The sequence below is a fragment of the Mytilus galloprovincialis genome, chromosome 5 (assembly GCF_965363235.1).
Source record: "Mytilus galloprovincialis chromosome 5, xbMytGall1.hap1.1, whole genome shotgun sequence".
Classification (NCBI taxonomy): domain Eukaryota; kingdom Metazoa; phylum Mollusca; class Bivalvia; order Mytilida; family Mytilidae; genus Mytilus; species Mytilus galloprovincialis.
In genome coordinates, this window is record NC_134842.1 from 84,208,611 (window position 1) to 84,231,666 (window position 23,056).

Below are 23,056 nucleotides of genomic sequence, written 5' to 3' on the forward strand. Positions count from 1 at the left end.
CTACTATCATACCACGTTTATACTGCGATCTTACTACACTCACAGCAATATACATGTATCGTCAACATCGTGTTCTATATAAATACTGTAGTACTCCTTCTGTTTATTATTGATACGTAGGGTTTCTCGGAAACAATGCAGTCATGCAACAAAAATCTAACCAGAACTCGTGGGCGTAGTGGTATAGGTAGAGGCAGTGGGAGATCTGCTAGTAACGATTATGATCCGGATGAAATATGTCGGACCGACCAATCCAACCTCAATCACGACTTATTTCTGGTCTATCAAGATCAATGACCATGCTTGAGAGCAAGAAAGTAAGGGTGACACAGATGTGTCGTGCATAGTTGAGCCGTTGGAGAAAAAAGGACAAGAGATCCAAATTACATACACACACACAAAAGCTGGAGAGCTTTTATATATTTTAAATGGAAATGACAATGAGCTTCATGTTCGTAGTATGATTGTAGTCGGGACGTAAAAACACCGCAATGAGGACGGCATGAGCGTGCTAAAATCGTACTATGCTTAAACAGCGTTGCATACACGTGTTATAGTCGTAGTGGATGCGTGGTTGAGTCGTGGTAAGAACTACGATGGTACAGCGACCATTGCGTTCTTACCACGATCTTACTGCGCTCTCACTACGATTCTACTGCGATCTGATTTCGCCACAAATACGTCCTGACAAAGACATATTATTAGTTTACAATGAATCCATATATATTTATTTGATAAAGTGTAAATATGTTCAGTTTTGGTTGATGTGGTCAAATAATTTTGTTAAGACGAAACAGTCTGATATATCGAAACTACTGAAATTTGTTTACAATTCAATTTTTTGAATAAATAAAGGACATGCTGAAACTCTAAATTGATGTGGAAATTTTTCCAACATTGCTGTCATTTGAATATACAATCCATCTTGATATGTAACTATAAGTGATTTACTATGCTACTATATATATATATATTTAGATTTTCATAATAAAGTGTAAAGATGGTCAGTTTTGGTTGATGTTGTCACATATGGTCAGTTTTGGTTGATGCTGTCAAATATGGTCAGTTTTGGTTGATGCGGAAAAACTTTTTCGTTTATATGAGTCGGTCTGAGATATCAAAACTACTGAAATTAGTTTACGATTCAAACTTTTGAATATAAAAAGAAGACATGTTTGCACTATAAGCTGATGCGAGCATAATTGTGTAGTCATGGTAGTCATTGCTTTCATTTATATTAAACAATCCATCCTAATATAAAAATATAAGTGATTTACTTTGCGGCTAACAAGATTTAAATCATGTACATAATAAAGTGCAATTATGGTCAGTTTTGGTTGATGCGGACAAATAATTTTGTTATACCAGTCAGTCTGAGGTATGAAAACTATTGATATCTATTTTAAGATGCAATATTTAGAATAAAAAGAGGACATGCTGGCACTCTAAATTGATGAAAACGAAATTAGATAGCATTGCGGTCAAATATTTCTATCATTTGTATTATACAATCCATCTTAACATAAAAAATATTACAGATTTACTATGCGACTATAAGAGTTACATAAAAAAGACCAAATATGGATAGTTTTGGTTGATGCGGTAAAATATGGTCAGTTTTGGTTGATGCGGTCAAATATGGTCCATTAAGGTTGATGCATTCAAATATGGTCAGTTTTGATTGATACAGACAAACAATTTTATTACAGGAGTCAGTGTGAGATATTAAAGCTACTGATATTTGTTTCTGATGCTATATTTTGAATAAAAATAGGAAATGCTTGCACTCTCAATTGATGCGAAAAAAATTGTGGTCATTGATTTCCAATATTGCAGTTATTTATATCGTCGCTGGGCTTCTAAAATGTCGTATATGACTTTTTTGGCTAAAATATACTTTTTGACACCAATTGTCTGGGCGGGAGGAAATCTTTGGTATTACAAACTAGCATGCAGTTAGACCAATCAAAATGTGTGAAATGAGACATATTACAAAATTGCCAATGTCAGTTGTTTGTAAAGTTTGCTTCCAAAATGTTGTATGAAAACTTGAAAATCGTTGTAGAATGGCTATGGGAAAAAAATAATTGTACATTTCTTTATTTCTGTGAAAATAATTTAAGTTCTTGGATAATCCAGAAATGTCAAAGTTTTTATTTCACTGCTATTTACAAAAATGTTCAAGTTTACATACGACATTTTGGAAGCATGCATTTTGCCAAAATTTTCAAAGCCTGTTTGTGAGATATTTTTTTCTTGAAAAATTTGTAATTTACAACATTTTAGAAGCCCAGCGACGATATGCTACAGTCCCTCTTGACCTAAAATTATAACTTAAATACTGTGCAGCTATATAGATTTACATAAAAAAAAAAGCAAATGTGGTTGATGCGGTGACAAGATTTTATTACATGACTCAGTCTGAAGTATGAAAACTACAGATATTTGTTTACGATTCTATATTTTGAATAATTTGGGGACATGATGGCACTATAAATTGATTGGAACAAAATTTTTCAGTCATTGTTTTCCAATATAATTGCTGGAATTTGTACAATACATCCTTGCCTAAAGATATAACTAGATTACTGCAGTGTGCGGCTAAATATATATAGATTTTACATGATGTAGAGCGAATATGGTCAGTTTAAGTTTAATTTAAACACATATTTTCAATTTGTAATCAATTCTAACCGTAAAACTGTTCTAGAAGTAGAACTGACCAAGATTTTAGTCAGTTCTAGGTACAATGTAGAACTGTCTAAAACTGTTATAGGGCAGAACTGTCAGGATCAGTTCTAGGTAGAACTGTCCAAATCAGTTTTAGGTTAGAACTGTTCTAGCTAGAACATGTAGAAGGTGTTAAGCTGACAGTTCTACGTACTGTTCTAGAACAGTTCTCCTGACAGATTCTGACAGATTTAATGAGAGGTTAGAAGTGATCTCCACTGTATGTCAGCAGAAAAACATTTGTAAGTAACAGTCTTTCTGTACCTATTTGTATTTTGTATTATGTCAGCAGAAAAAAAATAGGATGAATTGGGTCAAATTTATTTTCTTTTCAGTGAAATTGATGTAATTAACATGTCCAACAAATTTTGAATTTAAAATAGACGACAAACAAGTATTATAATGTAGATAACTAATGGAATGTTAAATCAGCGTGCGTTTTTACAAAGCATGTGCCTTCAATGAGCGATATATGAATCCTTGTGAACATTCTTTAAATAAATCAAAAGCGGATTACTACAACTATTTGTTTAAAGATATGATGTTTACACAGTATAAATGACTTGCACCCGGAACACTTTTATAGGTAAAACTGCACCAGGAGCGCTCATAGCTAATTTTACAACTCGCGAAAATTATCAAACCTTTGTGAACTGAAAGACAAATAGAGAACTGTAAAAATTGTAAAATTCATCTCAGGTCAACTTTATAAGAGGACGTTGGAACTTTTGTTTCTTAAAAACTTCTTATATTTTATAATACGAATTCCTATAAATTTTTCATTTTAATATAGAATACAAAAATAAGAAGATGTGATACGATTCCAAATGAGCCAACTGTACACAAGAGACTAAAAGTCCACATTAATCAATCTGCATTGGCATACGTTCTGAAATATAAAACTCGGTTGAAGCTTGAATGTCTGTGTACGTTTTTGGAATTGATGTCAATTCAAAGAGCCTATTGAACCTTGTGAAATTTTTTATCCATCTGTATGTTGTTATACACCTTCTGTAAACTGACCTATTACGAAACTAAGGTGCATGCAAAACCATTGTTTCTAGCAACATTAATTTCTATCGCAATTTTTACATGTAAATACCTGCTCTAAATCTACCCAGATTCTACTGAAATCTACATTGGATATCGTACCATACTTCGAATGTGATATTATAAAATTTTTATAATATTTCAAGCGTGCAATGTTGGCGCCATTACTTATTTCATGAGCGAGAGGTAATTTGTCAAATCCATTTATAGGTGATGTCACCACTGGATGCATGTTGCGGAGTAAACACACCATCAGTGTCAAGTCTAAATCAGCTGAAGTAACAGTCGCGGATCCTTTAAAAGAAATTAGAAAGAATGTTGCTTATCTAATATATAATAACATGAATACTACAGAAATATGTAACATTGTAGGACTACAAATAAATAGACAAATCATATTAACTTTCAATAACTAGTGTTTTTAGTTGTTTAGATGTACTCGTCCAATTCAACCGCCACGTCATAACTGTTTTCCCGGACAAATATTTGTTATAAATATATTTACTGCAGGGTTTGGTACTCGTGTTGTGTGTATTTTGATCCATCTGATGAGTTAAGCCCTTTTTAACTGATTTTTATAGTTCCTTCTAGTACAATGGTTGTCGTTTGTTTAAGTGTTACATATTTATATATTCCGTTGTTGTGTTCTACTCAGAGTTTTTGTATCTTCATGCATTTGCCTTTTATTAGGTCCGGGACACAGTTATCTTCCTTCTTTCGTTACGTGAAAATAAATTAGTGGTCTGATCTAGTTTGGAAAGGTCAATAATAAGTAAGTCTAGATCTGTATCTGTCCGACTAAAATTGTCCTTAATTTGAGTGACAGCTTATTTACTTTTCTAAATTTTTTTAAAATAAAATCGTTTTTTGAGCAAAAAAACCCTACCAGTAGTCCTAGCATGCTTGTTTAAGTAACAGTCAATTTAATGTTTACATATTATTCATGATATCTACACTGATGTTTGATGAAAACACTATCCTACATATACAAATGTCTAAATAAGCCTGCAACAATTGGCTATAATGTTAACACGTATTCAAAAAAATATTCAGGGAGAGGGTTATGTACGGCACTGATGTATTAAAAAAAAAACAGTTGCTAAAAAAAAGGCGTGAGGTACCAAAGGGACATTTGAAACTCATACCTAGAAGACAAGCTGACAACAGAAGAGCAAAAACGAGAAAACCACGAAAAAATATGAAAAGACAGAACAAATATTAATGAAAACAGAAAATTATGATTTAAGCAATAATTAGCTAGAGTACTACGTTCTCTGGTCGCCTATTAGTTTGAAAGCCCACCAACCATGTCTAGGTCAGAAAGTCTTTATATATTTTAAATATCAAAAACAAAAAACAAAAAATAAAGGTGTTTTCATATTTCGTTTTTGATTTCTGAAAAAAAAAACCAAAATGAAAACCAAAAGTGTTTTCGTTTTTCATTTCTCAAAAAACCAAAACGGATCACGGAAGTGTTTTCATTTTTCGTTTTTGATTGTTCCAAAACCAAAGTGAATATCAAGAGTGTTTGTTTTTCGTTTATGATTTCTCAAAAATAAAAAAAAAAGAATCGACATACGCATTTCAGGTTCATGTATATTTGCGGACATTTTTCATTTTGAAATAACAAATAACAAAAAACTGGGGTGTTTTCATTTCTCGTTATTGATTTCACAAAAGCAAAAGTGTTTTCGTTTTTGAATTCTCTAAAACCAAACGGAAATCGAAAGCGTTTTCATTTTGTTTTCTGAAAAACAAAAATCAAAATCATAAGTGTTTCCGTTTTACGATTTTGATTTCACTAAAGCTAGGTTCACACAGCCGATCGGATCAACTCGATGCTCCCGATTGTCCAAATTTCCACGACCAAGCGTGACCAAATTCTTGATCGGTCCTGTTTCCGACTTCTACCCGACTGCTATCCGACTGTACACGACCTTAGCCCGACCATTCACGACTCCTTAACGAATTCATCTCGACTCAAACCCGACCACTAAATTTAAATTTACTCGACTAGCTAGACCAAATATACTCGATCGCAGCCTGATCTCGGCCAGACTAGATAGACTTGATCGTATAGGCGTCGTGGGATAGTCAGGCATAGGTCGGGTATGTACAATTTCAGTATAAGAACATTTGATTTTTTTATATCACCCGCTGCAGCGGAGGAGGCATTAAGTGTTACCCTTGTCCGTCCGTGATTACGTATAAGTACGCCCCACCAACTACTTTCCGTTCTCTACTTTTATTTTAGTCTAAACTTAATTTTATGAAACGCAAAACCATAAAACACTGATCAAGTGCAAATTTGGGTGGTTTCACTTTTTCCTTTCTTGAGTAATGACTCTTTATAACGTTATATGCAAGCTGGGGAATTATCTGTGTTCAATGGACACGTTTTCCTTTTATTTGGTTAGATTCAGTAGTTCACAGAAGGTCTGAGTAAAATTTTACGTTTAAAATATCTACCTGGAACTAAAGCAGTTGGATTGTTAAAGTTAAAACTAATACAAAAATCAGTATCTAAGTCTAAAATATCAATTAGCACACATCAATCATCCAATTGACTTAGTGTTAAGATATCATTAACAGTAAGAAAAAAACATGATCTTGTTCAACGCCAAATCATAGGTACATGTATCAGCAAATAGTAGTACCTTAATGTGTATAACAATAATTTTTAGTATGTTTTTTATAAGTTACTGATAACAGAATTAATATTTATACCAATAAGCACAATATTCAAAGATCTATTTACAGTGTTCAATATAGTCCGGCTGATCGGTGAAAAAAATATGCTCAATTAATGAGGAAAGCACCACATTTTGCATGATGGTACATTTTTGTGTACTGAGCAATATTAGCTATGGACCTACCCTCAAGATATGCTGACTTATATCAACAAAGACGCCATACATTTTAAAACATTTTTTCAGTATTGCACATACAACAGTGGATTTGATGCTGTAAGCCCAAAGTTCAACGTATTGGAATAAATTGGTGTACTCAGCAAGATTTTTTGTTTTGGTCTATCTTTAAAATTCAAAATGGAGTTTTTTCTTCAAAATGGCCGCCTTGAAAAAAATAAGCAAATATTCATTATTGAGAATTGACCTGCATTTAAGCATTTTATTAAAGTATAGTTTCATTTATTCTCTGTTCCAGTTCTGTCTTGGATTTTGCCTAGCTTGTCATTCCATGTACAATGTAGTTGCTTTCATAAAAAGCTGCAGTAGTAGCTTTCATTAAAAGCTGCAACATTCTTTGTTTTGGGTCAACCATAAAAGCAGTGATTTAAAATGTATCTGCCCTAATATATTTTGCCTATCAAGAACATTGAAATGGCAGAAACTGAATCACTTAGGGATATGGAGAAACTCACAGATGAAGACAATTTAACAGAAGAAAACTACGAAATGACTTTTTAACAATTGTACCAAGCATTTTTAGCAAATACACGTAGGAAGTCTAAGGAAATCTAATGCTCAAAGAACAGCTGATATTGACCCCAATATAAACAGAAGGAAACGCGAATTGATCAAATATGTGTGTCTCATAACTATGCAAGCTGAACAGAAGATAAAAATGAATATTTATAATGAACAAATGGTAGCAACATCTCAGCAACTTCAGCAGTCTGCATACAGGATAGGCCACAATGCTAGTGGTAAGCACTTGGCGTAATTTACAGTCAGACCAATGAGAAATCTAATGTTGTGGTGAGACAGATGGACAAGCTGACAACAACTGAGGAAGAAAACACAGTTCAATTTAAAAGTGCATTTGAACAGCAGGGTACTTTCCAACAAATGGCATCTGTTGTGAGTGAATTTATGGTCAAGCGAAATAAAGAAGTCAAAAATTCTGCAGTGGACACATCATCTAAGACAAAATTTGACCTTAGCCAGTACAACGCAAGTACACAAAAAGTTCATAACAAACTCCCTGCCTTGGGTCTTTTCACAATTAGTTAGCATGAACCATCACCCGCATCAACTCTGTTGACAATTGACCCTGCATGAGACAGTTTAAATTTTTCAATAACAACCTCCATTTAACAATAAACTAAAAACCTGAAGCACTGACCAAGGATACCAGCAAAAAGCGTCTGGTAACAAATGCAAAAATTCATCGAAGAGGATCAATGACTTTGGAGGCTTTCATTTACAAAATGGAATGAATTGCCGTAGACGACAATGTGAAAACAGGATTAAGGTGTGCAGGCTTCTAGATTGCCTGGCCGATGTTGCATTGGAGTACAGATGATGATCCCAAGGCATTAAGAGAAGCATTGAAGCAGCGCTTCAGCAAGAAAGACGATCAGACCAGATTGGAATTTAAGCATTCCTCCTAGGATGTAAAGACAAAGTCCTTACAAAGCATGTAATAGAGAGGAACCCAGAAACGACAAGCAAGGCGTTAAAATAATTGAAAACATCAAAAGCCAACCAGATGGCGATATATGGATCAATAAGTGCCAATTATGACCATCGGTAAGACTTCTTTGCTGATGACACAGTATCACCGACCGGGAATTTAAGCAGTGCTTTGAAAAATGAGGTGCATAACCTCACTCAAATTGTCACAAAACTAGCTGATGTTATGCTTTCAAATAATCAGCGTAACCGTGTTTGGACGATCAATATAACCTTGGGCCTTCTGATCAATATAATTGTGAAAGATCACCTAGCTTAAACCCTGCCAGATCAATGGAAGATCACATCATCAAAATACACGTGGTAGATAGCCAGATATAAATACATCCAATCCAGACATTATATGGTCCCTAATGCAACAATCAGCATCTCCACGGACAAACTCCAAAAATCCCGGTTATTTCAGGCAACGGTCACCTTCACCAAGATACAGAGCATATCAAAGCGCAACCCTAACAACGGAGTCTTTAAAGGCAGCGGGTCGGGCCAGTAGACCAACTCTGATTCCCAAGTCTATTGGCCATGAAACATCACCACGTGACAAAACAGAACAGAGGCCCCCGGCCTCGTTTGATATTGTCATCAGACGAACCATTGGAACAAGCCCAGCAGTACGATTGTGGATACTGCTACAATGATAACATAAATAAATCAGAAATGAATTGCAACAGATAATAAAGATTCGGAGACCGTAACGCTACGTGGTTTGGATGAATACCTAGTTACTTTGAAGATTATAAAAAAAGTTTATTTTAACACCATACTCGCTGACTATTTGCGTATAGGTTTCGCATGCAGTTGGAAAAGGAAATAGTTGTCCCGTAACCATTTTAAATGATGGCAATCGTCACATCCGCCCAAAGAAAGTTCACCTTTTGGTTACATAGAATAATTTTACGATAAACTGGGTACGGCAGATGCAACCCTGATAAGTAACGATAGACGTGACATTGAAGAGTCACGAGACAAGGTGTCCTCGGCACTGCCTCAAAGTTCAGATAAGTTACCTAGTATGTCACCACATTTAAACGACCCATATCAACGTTCAATCGACTCACTTCAACCCATTTCATAATATTCCAACCATTAAATCAGAAAGTGATTAAAGTACAATTACAATAACGTGTAACCTATTGATTAACATTTTTTTATTTTCACTGTTTGTTTTTGTATATGTAGACATATTTGCAAATATATGCGTTCTAGAAATAACCAAAATATTTTATTTATATTTTAAAATTAATCGATAGAAAATTCAAGAACATGAAGGCCATTTTTAAAGAATCATTACTTTAATTTCCGAAATTATATAGAATACCTTGCGGACAATCTTGACATTGGAAAACAGAACTTCAAACTACGAATGGATTCTGTTGAGTGCTGTGCAAGAAGAGAAAAAGATGAGGTTGACACATTTTCGGAATGGATAAAATCATCGAGGTCATTGATTCAGATAAGAGTAAGTAAGCTTAAAGGGCCAATGAACACCAAAGTTCCTTCCATCTTTAAAGACCCCGATGTCATAGAGGAGTTGTCTTGCCTCCATGACAAATATGTTGTCGTTCCAGCTGACTAAGCCTCAAACAATGTTGTTTTTGTTTGCAAGAAACACTACATTGACAAAGCCTCTAACAACTAATAAAAAAAAATATGCATCTAAGACTAAACTATCAAGTACGCTTACGAAGTAGGAGATCCTGGAAAGTCACAAGTTAGTTCTAATCTTTTTTGGTGTTAATCCAAAAGATAAACACCAGGATCTTCTATCCTTATATTGGATTCCTAAGTTTCACATGAATCCTTATAAGGAAAGGTATATCGCAGGTTCTTCCAAGTATTCCATTTAATCCCTTTCTTAAGTTCTTACTGGTATACTCACTGCAGTCAAAGAAGGACTTCAGAAATATTCTAAAACGACATATTCAAGAAGTGGTGTTAATCAGATGTGGGTACTGAAAAATTCAGAAGAGAAATTGGTGAATTGTATATCTCAATCATTAAACCATTGTCCCAACATTAAAACCTTTGATTTTTCAACTCTTTATACCACTATACCACATACTAAACTTTAAGCTCGACTGAAAGAACTCGTCAGCTTATGTTTCTTTAACAAAAAGGGCACTTGACGTTTTAAATATCTAGTTTGGGGCGGAAATTTAGCTTCCTTTGTGACAATATCATACAGAGTCAAGGAAAAAATACAATGAAGAAGAAATCACTCCCATGCTGGACTTTTTAATTGACAACATATTTATTGAATTTGGAGGTTTGGACTTCCAACAAACTTTTTGAATCCCAATGGGTACCAATTGCGCTCCTCTACTTGCAGATTTTTTTTTTGTATGCATAGCAAGCAGAATATATCCGAGGGCTTGTACAGAAAGTAGAAAAGAAATTAGCCCAATCTTTTAATTTCAACTTTCGGTATATTGATGATGTACTGTCTCTTAATAGTAATAGATTTAGTGATCACTTACATTTAATATATCCAAGTGAACTTGACATTACAGATACTACAGACACAGATAAATCTGCTTCAAATTTAGACCTTTTTCTCGAAATGACTATTGATGGTAGGTTGAATACCAAAATTTATGACACAGGCGATGATTTTGATTTTCCCATGGTCAACGTTCCATTTCTGTGTAGCAACATCCCAGCGGCACCAGCATATTGAGTATATGTGTTTCAATTGATACGTTACTCTAGAGCTAGCTCAAACTACGTTGATTTTGTTGAACGAGGAATATTGCTATCTCAAAAATTGCTCAGACAGGGATTTGAATGAATCCAATTAAGGTCAAGAAATTTTACGTCGCCATCATGAGCTGATTAGCCATTACGACAAAAGTGTGTCAGAAAACATATCTGATATTCTTCCTCAGTCATTATAACCTTCCATCATTACAGAACTAAACAAATGAATAACACGACGGGTGCCGTACATGATGCAGGAAATCCTTACCCTTCTAGAGCACCTGATTTCACTCCCGGGTTTTAGTGGAGTTCGTGTTGTTTCTTATTTATTATTTATAACTGCTGATATAAATGTCCTTTGATTTTTTTAGTCTCTGTTTACACCTTGGTTTTGATTGTTATGGTCTTATAACGATTTTGCGCCATCTTGAAAATTGCAGCCATATTGGGTTTTCTGAGTTGGTCCATAGCTGAAATCAAAGGGTAAAGAACCAAGAACTACTGTCAAAATGTCATGCTTTTCTCAGCAAGTGAGCAATTCTGCTCTATATCTGCAAAAATCAGCCGAACGATAAATTGAGACAGCATGCGAACAACACAAAAATAAGGAAAAAAAAGGTTTTTGTATCAATGTTATTATTTCCAAAATGTCCAAAGAGTTAAAAGATTTTTTTTTATTGAAATACAACATAAGTTGAACTCTTTCAGATCTTCCAATGCTTAAAGAAGTGCTATAATTTCTTTTGTTGGCGTTTTGTACAACATATTACAAATTCTTGTGAAAAATGGAATGTTATTGTAATTGCCTACAGTTTAAATATTGATCTATAATACATATATATTTATATAACTCGCCTAAAATCAGCCAAACAATGCTAGACTTTAAATTTGCTTTCGCATTTTTTTGTTTTTCCCTCGTCGGGATTCGAACTCGTGCTTCTGAGATATCGTGACACCAAATCGCCTGCACTGTATCTGGCGCGCTAGACTCAGAAGCATAAGTTCGAATTCTGACGAGAGAAGAACAAAACAATTGGCTGATTTTTAGACGAGTTGTGTATACAGAATTACATAGCCATGTATCACCATCACTACTGGTGATCCGATGGATAAATATGCCGTAGAGTTGTACCTGGTTCAGACGTACCCAAATGTTATCAATAAAAATACATAATATTGAAGGTTATTCATATTGTAAAGAAAGATGTGGTATATTGCTAATTTGACAACTCTACATCAGACACCAATTGATGTAGGAGGTTAGCAACTGATGACATTGGACAACCTTCAACAAACAGTAAAATCCATACCGCATAGCTATTTCATTGAAAATTATATGTTATTGCTACATGTATGCAAACAATAATTTAATTTTTGCATTATCCATAACATATTTATTGGTTCTTTTTCAGAAGGATTGAAATTCATCACTTTGAAAAAAAGAAGAAAACACAGAAACAAGACTAGAATAAATTCATAGCCAAAAGTTAGATCAGTTATTATTTTCATCATTCAGTCAACGAATTGCAGTTCTATCAAATACCAAAATATATTGAAACAACAATAATGACAATGTTTTGTTTTGAATGACCAAAACGTGGACTATACATTACGATCACACAGCGGTGAATAATAAGAAACTATTAATTGTTAAGGGATATCCTGATTTTTTTATGTATTTTTAGTATGTTTAATAGCCTAATAATAGTAGTTTCATTGATTTCAAATGGGAAATAATTGTGTTTCAAAGAAGTATTCTAGAATTCGTAAATGACATTGATACTTAAATTATTGTATAAAAGTTTAGTTTTGAACAGTTATAATTACAATATATTGTATTGACATTTCTAAGGAGAAAAAAAGATATTCAACTAAAAAGATTCATCTTATAACAATTTACTACCAAACAGAATTGTAAATTGTAAAATACACATTACTATATATTTATAATTTGAATCACATAGGATTTTATTTTGTTCCATGGAATAACTATAGTTCCATGGAATAAATATAGTCCCATGGGATGATTATAGTCCCATGAGATTTTTTGTCCCATGGGACAACACTTATCCCATTGGACTACAATTTTCCAATGTGACCCCAAAAAAAATTATCCTGTCCCATAGGATACGGAAAATCCCATGTTTTTCTAAATCAAATTGCAAAATATATATAATAATAATAGCAGAAAAGCCATGATATTATTGAATCCCATGTAAACCCGCACAGTTTGGTATATATACGACACTGTAGCTCTATGGAGAGGCGGCGGCGGATTTGCAAATGAGTGTTTTGCAAATTAAAAGTGTCCAGTGTTTAAAGTTATGTATCTCTAAAAATATTGAAATAATCTATCAAATAAAACAAAAATTCTTACTTTTTATATCTCATCCGGTCAATTTCCTGTCATTAGTGTAACCTTAATATATCGCCGAAAACAATGCCGGGTCAGCGGGTGATCGAATTCCGATATATCGATAAATTCACTTATCAATTATAATTTATTAATTGTTTTTTTTCAAATAAAGTTATCTATTAAAACTTTTAAAGAATAATTGATTCTCTTGATTTTATATTGGCCCGTCACTGTTTTTAAATCATGTGACACGCCACGCTTCCGGTTAATCACAGGAACCACCATCACATAAAAAGGCACCTTCTTAATTATAATAAAAAAAACATCTTCTTATAATAAAAAAACACCTTCTTATAATTAAAAAAACACCTTCGTATAATAAATAACATGTACACCTTCTGATAATAAAAAAAAACCCCAACATTTTCTTATAATAGAAAACCATCTTCTTATAATAAAAAACCACCTACGTTTAATGACAAGGCACCTTCATATAATAAAAAAAACCCACCCTCTTATAATAAAAAAACACCCTATAATAAAAAAAAACACCTTCGTATAATAAAAAAGACACATAAGACAGCTATGGCGTTCCATGTGTTTCATTGGCATTATTTCCTATCAATGAAAATGAAACAATAAAGAGAAATATTGTACATTAATATATCAAAAACGAAAAACGGAAACACTTTTGATTTTCAATTTGGATTTAGAGAAATCAAAAAACGAAAAATTAAAACACTTTTGTTTTTCATTTGGTCTTTCAGAAATCAAAAACGAAAAATAAAAACACTCTGTTTTTTTTTATATTTCAAAATGAATAATGAAAAGATGCAAATATACCTAAGAGACCTAACGGCTGTTTGTTTGGTGTTTGATTTTCCCATTAGATAGATGATTACAACTATTCACAACTATATGTCACCGTCAGTTTTTTTTCCCACCCGAACTGAAGTGGAGAATGTAACGGGTGTTTTGATATATGGAAAGACACCCACATGTATGTCTGGAGTGAAGCTCTTATTGAATGTAGTTTAAAGATAGATTCAAAAGCAGAAAGTTTGACAAGGGAGTTTGAAACCATAGCTTATGCGTATGATGCATGGAAGGGAAGTAATGAACGCATAACATCAGTACATCTGTATCTGATGCCTTGACTGTCTTATCATCCTACCCTTGATTCCTTTCACACCGAGCTCTATCTACATGGGTAGCATGTAAAGTCATGCGAATATCCTTTTCTTCGTGCGTACAAAATAAATCTTCAAATCTGGATATTCCTTCTGGGCAGATTTAGGGGCAATGGAAGTGCCAGCGAAATGAATGACTGTCTCATTTGTCATAATATATAGTAACTTCCATGATCTTGAACAATCGATTTGCCAAGAAATCTGATTAAGGCCTGCTTGTTCTAATCGGCTCTAAGAAACTTTTTCCAGTCATGTATTTGACGACCTTCTATATATGACATGAAACACGTTTACAGACAAACAGGAACTAGATTCAGCTTTAAAATAACTGAAGTTGTGTCTGCTAGTGTAAGATTTATAGCAAGAATGGAGGTACATTATTTTTTAATCATCATTACGACTGTGGTCTTGGTAGGAAACTTCATGCAATCATGATCTTTCCGTGCTGCCATAGCATGCATAGCCTCGATAAAGCTTTCTTTTTGCATTCAGTAGAAGAACCCTGACATATAACAAACTTATCTCATTGTATTTTATTCCTACTTCGTTTAGGTCTTGATGGGCATTGTTTAATGGGAATATGAATATGTGCCATATTCCGTGTCTGAAACGTGACCAAGGAATTTGATTTGTATATTATAATTATAACAAAAATAGCAATTTTAGAAAAAAATCAAAGTAATGAAATCCAACACAAAAAATTTCATAAAACAAAACAACGATCTTCAAACTTACTGGACGATTCAAAACATACAAATCGGCCATACAACAAGCAAAAAATTAGAGAAATGAAGCGAGTAACAATTGTCGCAGTTAATGAACTGATGGAGTAAGCTACAAAACGATTAATGGCATGCGATAAGGCGTGTTTGAACCAAGGCAGACATTTTGACTAAATTTGTGTTCTAAATTGCTATTTTGTTCACATCGATTAACATAACACGAAAGATATTTGGCACACATATGAACCATGTCTTGTTGCTTTAATCAGAGTAAAAGTTCCCGTTAAAGTAACACGTCATAAATTTTCTTTCGTTCAAAGTGTGGTAAATTTCAGATAAACAAATAGTCTTGCTAAAATCATGAAATACATTTAATTATATAGATGTTTTCAGCTTTCGTTATATGATTAATATAATTTTGAAGCTAAATGCTAAGTATCATTAAAAATAACACAGAGAGTAATAATTTAATTTTTCGTGTTGAAAATAGCCTGTATGGTGCTGTATTAATGTACCCTAAGGAATTACCCAATTTCAAAAACTTTATCACGGGAGCTTACGACGACATTAATGAAGGGAATATATAACTATTTTCCCACAGTCTGCACATAAAAATAGCTTAAATTAGTTAACTAGATGCCTTTTTCGATACTGGACACCTTACTATAATGCTCTTCCAACTTATAGTATCAATTTTAAATTCTCAATTATTTTAGTTTCATCTAAGTTCATACTTGACAAGATCGATTTAAAAACAGATCTTATAGCTGTCAGTAGCTGCAAGTACTCTTAAATCTTATTTTCTTGTTAATTCGACCTGTTGATACTGTCTATAATGCTTTTTGTTATTTTATATTAATATGGAACTTGTCTATTATATACCAGCTAATTTTCACTTACTACATTTTTATAAACTTCAAGATTTACCTGTATTATTTAAACCGTTTTTTTTTCAAAAGTGATAATTTTCGCAGGGTTAAATATTTCGCAGTGGTGTCTTGCCATGGCTTTGTTTGGACTTGCTTGTTTGCTTTTTGGCCTTGAATGTTTTTCCCTAATATTTTTTTAACTGTGCATTTACATTCAGATATCGCAGATCAAATTTATTCGTTCATAGTGTATTAATTTACGTTTTTTGATTGAGTTAAGACTGCCAATTGATATTTTATCGTGTGTTTTTCTATGTTGTGATGTTATGCTATTGTTTCAGAAAAAGGGAGACGGTTTGGTACCATTAAAATATTTAATCCCGCTGCAAATGTTTGCACCTGACTCAACGTTAGATATTGCTACTACCACGAAAAATAGCGTTAAGTAACTATTTGACGGGAATTTTTTTTATAGAAATGCTGAAATAAATATTTTAAATTATACATGAAAATAAAGATTGATTCTTAAATTTTCACATTATGACATAGAAAGAATAAAAATATAGTATTCATAGGTTTAAGGAAGACACAGATTATCCGAAAAACGTTTACTTAGCGTTGTCCCATGTAACAAACTCGAAACATAAAACTCGAACAATTCGCGAAATGTTCACGCAACTCTTCGAAATTTTGCATGAACATTCTATGATGTGTTATATTTTAGTATTGGTTAACATGGTTCTCTCCATTTAAAATTTGCATACATATTTTCAAAAGAACATGATGTACAGAAATGTCCCATCGGAAATTTAATTTGGAAACTTGAAACATTTCAGTTCAAAAAATAAAATTTTGACAGACAATTCATTAAATTGTAAGCACGATCGTTTTGTACTAAGTGTTAGCTCCCAAAATTAGAATTGAAAAATAAACTGAGCTACATATTCAATTCAAAACAATAGATTTGCAATGTCTTGCGGAAATGTACGAGTTTAACTTTCATGCCTTCACAAAACTTTTACGGCCAAAAAAACAGAGATATGATTTCGTGAGGATTATTTTTCGGCTTTGACAACTATATCATTAAAAAGTACTTTCAAAGTTGAAGTTGGTACCCCAAATAGCATTAAGATTACAGGGTTATCTATAAAAAATACGGATTAATGAAAATGTCTTGCAAGTTTGTCCGTTATCATAATTTGACGTCGCCACAAGCGTAATATGCTACGGATGGCATGAACTGCATTCGCGTGTTCCTTTCTCCACTAAATATAAATGTCCGGCTTTCAACAAAATGAAATCATGCACACATATTACAAAAATACACATCTATAAGACGATCAAAAAGTAAGAAAACTTCAGTATCATAACTATAAGTTATTGTATGTCATTGCTTGAATAAAATCATACTCGGGTTGAATATATAATTCAGCAATATTCCTCCAAAAACACATAATTACTATCAGTAAAATTGAATATCCTATGTTAATTATAACATCATATTTGATTGGATTCTCACGGCATTTATACTTGTGTATTATACTTTGCATTTACCCCAAAAGGAAAGCAGGAAGAATTAGATTAAGCGCGTTTCCAGTTTAATTAAACGTCATTTTTCTGTTACACTAAATGGTAGCAATATCTGACGTTGCGTCGTCCTAAGTCAGGAATCTGATGTACAGTAGTTTATGTAATTTATACGTGTTTCTTGTTTCTCATTTTTTTTATATAGATTAGACCGTTGGTTTTCCCGTTTGAATGGTTTTACACTAGTAATTTTAGGGCCCTTTATAGCTTCTTGTTCGGTGTGAGCCAAAGCTCCGTGTTGGAGGCCGTACATTGACCTATAATGGTTTACCTTTTTTAAATTGTTATTTGGATGGAGAGTTGTCTCATTGGCACTCACACTACATCTTCCTATATCTACTTATGTGTGCACGTAAGCATAAGTATTTGAGCAGATACTGCGGTATCAAAAGAGAATTGGACTACCTTGCCATTAAATGAATATATAAGATTAAAAGATCAAAATCTGATAGAGTGAAATGATTCCCTGAAATCATTAAGTTCAAACTTGTCCAAAGATTGTGAAAAATTCGAACTAAACAATATAAAGGATAGATCAACTGCACTCCCATCCCTCTGATACAAATTATTTGATTGATAAGGGTCCATTTGTAGTCTTAAGTCTTTCTTACACTATAAGATTACGTTTGTTTTAGCGAACAGCTTTATGTTAATACTTTTCAAATAGAATTACAGATTATAAAATATGGACACATACTGAATGAATCCCCTGCGTTACATTACAGAAATTATAAACACTACACACACATTTAAAGAGCAGTGACAAACATAGTTCAGAGTAACATAACTTATATCTTATCACATAGATATTATGAATACAGTTACTGAGACTGTTTCGTAAATAATATTATTGAAACAATATTCCTTGGTCTTGGATGACGAACTTTTTTTCATGATGTACCGAACCTTATGAGTTAAATATTTTACGTTAATGTCCTTGACAGGGAACTGATTTGATCACATCATTTTACCTAATGATTGATATAAAATAATCAGTTGTATTTGGTAGAGGACAGATTCTCATAAATACCTCATTCGTGGTAGGATTCAAAATAATTTTTTTTCTGTATGGAGACTTGTCTACATCAGGGGCATACCCACTTGAGGATACCGATAATCTATTCATTTCATATATATTTTCTACAAGGCGCTTTACTCATTTGACATACATGCTATGGCATTTGCTTGATAGAGAACTAAAATTAGCCGAGGATTTCACTTTACGGGAAAAAAAGCTATATTTGATTATACAGATGCCAAGTTTAAAAAAAAAACGTTTACCTGGTGGAGGATACAGAATATCCCATTGTCCTTGATAGAGAACTCGTTTTTTCCTTGGAGGTGGTTTATAAAGCAGTTTCAGACTGGCCTCGACTCCCGGTTTATGTAAATCGGCTGACAAATTTGGATGTAGTTTATCAAAGAATCTTGTGAGTGCTCCAGTGGCTACTCTGTAGTTTAAATAAACAATACGAAGAAAGTTCTCTTCCTCATTTGATACCATGATCGTCAAAAGTCATCAACCTATAATGAGAAAAGAAATGCAAGTGTAAAAAACAGTTAAGCACAAGATAGCTTGTATAGATGCAATACCACCAAATTATATTCCCTTGAAATTGACAGTTGCAGGGAATTCATCCTACATTTCATCGCAGTAAAACATTTCTGAGTCCTAAATTTATATCTTTTATTCACAGTTGATTTTTTTTTATAAGGTCCACTACATGTATAAGACGCGTTATGGCTAGATTGATATCAACAGATATGAAATAAGTAAAAGTTTGTTTTTGCAGATTAATATTGTTGTGCTGATATTTAAAGTATTTATGAATATAAATTCAGTTTCCAGCCGTGTATCATCTTCAGTGGTCATCGAATGGGCGAATATGTCAAAGAGTTGTCACTTGCGTAGACGTTTCTGTGACTATATTATACAATCATAGATATTTGGCTAATCTGTTATTAATTTCATCAGCATACCTAGTATATCATGCACTGTGTCACAACTGTGCTTCTACTGAAAAGGATAGCTAGGTAACACTAGGCCACCGATAGCTGAATTATTTAGTTCAGTCTATGTTGCTGAATGGTCTAGAGCGATGGATACAGTGTAAGCGGTGTTGCAACGATATCCCAATAGTATGAGTTCGAATCTCGGCGAGGGAAGAACAAAAGTATGCTCCTCTTATTTTGCAGATTTAACAATTTGCGCTGATATTTAGATTTTATTGCAATATATAATATCTTGCAACAGGTACAGTATAACTGTTAATTCAGAAATTATTGCGTGCATTTGCTATTGCGATTCTGTAATTTAAGACTTAAATGCAATTTTATTTTTTGCGATATTGAAAAAAATCCGGTTAAATTCATATAAAAATAATTCGTAAGGGTTCCGCGGAAACAAAAATGAGGAAACAAATTAATAGAAATATTTCTCTCTATACTATCTTTCGATTGTAAGAATCTTCTGTCCAAAATTGGTAAAAAGCCAGGATAGTTTATGAATCAAATGAATATTTCAAAAACTTAACTGCAGACTGTATATAATGTTAACTGGAAGAAAAACTAAGTCCATTCAGTAAAGTACTAAAAAAAAAAATGGAACAAATTGTAACAAAATTTCCTTCTAGATACTAGCTTTAAATCACAAACAAGCTTCTGTCCAAGTTTGTACAAATCCAAGATAGTCTAATGTGAATGACCAATAAATGACCAGTATATAATTTTTTTTGATTCTAAACTCAATTAGATATTGGAAATATACATCAGAAAATGTAAAAAAAACTTTTATGTCACCGACTTTGATTTCGAGAAAAAGCCATTTTCAAAATGGTCCGATAGGGTATTTAATCACATTGAATATAAAGGGGGACTGGGGTATTACTGTTTGAAGTAGAAACGCAGCCAAAACCAGGTACAAATTGATATGACTGGTGGTCACTTAAACTGAAGTATAATAGTAAAAAATGATGGCTTCAAAAAAACATTCAAATTTTAATATTCAATTATAATAAATGCATGCATTTCAACAGTGGTGCTAGAGCCAAAAAGTTTTAGGACAAATATCATCGAACCAATACCAACCAAGTTAACAACTTCATTTTTGCCTTAACTCCAAAAATGAAGGTGACAACTTTTGCACTCAGCGGAATTGCAAACTTGTCCCGGAGACTGTTCTACCCTTGATTCCTTTCACACCGAACTCTTTGTCTACATGGGTAGCACGTGAAGTCATGCGAGTATCCTTTTCATCGTGCGTACAAAATAATTCTTCAAATCTGATAGTTGAACTTTGTCATTTAGGGGTAATCAATTCGTAAATTTCTTCGACTATCTTTCTTGTCATCTGTTTGCATTATTTCTCCGTTCCGATATATGATTTATCCACTTTTTTAACAACCGGTAACTTTAGCAGCGGGACATTAAATAGATCGCTTTCGGTACTTATCACGACGGAACGTGTTCTGTCCATATACTGCTGCTTTACATGGCATATATATAAACAACATTATGTCAATGATTCTACAAATTCTTGAAAGGGTATAATGTGTTTATTAATACATCTGCAGGTTAACAAGTAAAACATGCATAAAAACTGACATCTTTGCTATCTGTTTTTGTTATCTGTATAAAATTTATTGTATAAAAGTCTATAGAAACGTTAAAATTTACTAAATGGTTCTGGCTCCAAAAGTGTTCACGTGTATGGTCAAAGTATATATAGAACCAGTACATGATACACAACATGCGACAAAAAGGGAGAGGGGTAGTAATAACACAAAACTAAATTAAACTAAGGCTTGATTGATGTAAACTTCAACAAAAAATGGAAATAAAGGGAACAGGAAAATATGAATTTATTGCATCACTTAAAAACAACCTTTGAATTGACGAGTGATTTCTCTTTATCGCCCGTAGGCCATCACTTGGCGTCCGTCGTCTGTCGTCCGTCGTCCGTCGTCCGTCGTCGTCTGTTAACTTTTAAAATAATCTTCTCCTCTGAAACTACTTAGCCTAATTTAACAAAACTTGGCCATAATTATCATTGGGGTATCTAGATAAAAAATGTGTCCGATAACCCGGCCAGCCAACTAAGATGGCCGCCATGGCTAAAAATAGAGGATAGGAGTAAAATGTAGATTTTGGCTTATAACTCAAAAACCAAAGCATTTAGAACAAATCTGACATGTTGTAAAATGGCTTATCAAGTCAAGATCTATCTGCCCTGAAATTTTCAGATGGATCAGACAATCGGTTGATGGGTTGCTGCCCCTGAATTGGTAATTTTAGGGAAATTTTTCCAGTTTTGGTTTTTACATGTATCTTGAATATTATTATAAATTGCGATAAACTTGAAACAGCAATAATGTCCAGCAAAATAAGATCTACAAATAAGTCATCATGAGCTAAATGGTCAATTGACCCCTTGAGGAGCCATTTATAGTCAATTGTAACAATTTCATAAATTTTGTAAATTTTTGTAAATTTTTCAAAATGTTTGTATCTCTTACTACTGGACAAAGTGCATTATAGATATATTATGTATATTGTTAACAGCAAGAGTGTCCAGTAAAGTTATATCTATAAACACTTCACCATTACCAAAACACGATTTTGTCATGAATCCATCTGTGTCCTTTGTTTAATATGCACATAGACCAAGGTGGGCGACACAGAGCCTCAATATATAGTTAGATCTTATTATGTGTGACAATAAATTAAAGTGCTTGTCTCTCTGAATTTCTCTCGAGATGTTAATTGTCTTTGTAGTACAGTGTATTTTCCAGGTGATACATCGTGTACAACATTTAAAGAATGGCTATTATTTATTTTGAATTCATTGACCCATAAAACTAATTTTTGACTCTTCACATTGAATAATCCGCGAAGCGGATAATATAAAATGTGAAGAGTCAAAAATTTATTTTATGGGTCAATAAATTCAAAATAAATTATTGCCATTCATTATAAATAAATTTCTATCAAAAATAAGGCTCAAAGAACTTTTTATAATAATTTATATTAACAATAACAACGTACACACGTGTTGGCGTATGAATACACAACGTCAGAGTGGGCGTGTCGCCATAAACATTGCAAATAAAACTAATTCTATTAACCAATCAGAAGACAGTAAATACACGAAATTTATTTATTTACAAGAAAACTAAACATACGGAGGTTGAGACCTGACATAAAAACAGATATACAGATTGATGTTTAATTTGTCTACCAGAATAATCCCCATAAAAAACAACAAAAAACACAGGCTGAGAAACGTATGGAAATTGTGTGTTTTGTTATAGTCTATCTGCCCAAATGCATATCATCATCAATGTCTTTTCCTTTTGATTTCCATTTTGTTGTTGTCTGGTTGTTGTTTTATTAAAGTACTGACTTCCTAAGGGATTTTCAT

General features: G+C 33.2%; 1 protein-coding gene across 1 annotated transcript in view; it reads right to left on the reverse strand.

Annotated features, from left to right (window-relative positions):
- Positions 1 to 23,056, reverse strand: part of LOC143076560 (uncharacterized) — a 34,110-nt gene that overhangs the window by 8,588 nt on the left and 2,466 nt on the right. The window contains exons 2-3 of the mRNA XM_076252385.1: positions 18,919 to 19,161; positions 3,833 to 4,074 (exon numbers count right to left, since the gene is read on the reverse strand). Of these exons, the coding sequence (XP_076108500.1) occupies positions 3,833 to 4,074; positions 18,919 to 19,141 (465 nt within the window). The 5' untranslated portion in view covers positions 19,142 to 19,161. The remainder of the gene's footprint in view (positions 1 to 3,832; positions 4,075 to 18,918; positions 19,162 to 23,056) is intronic.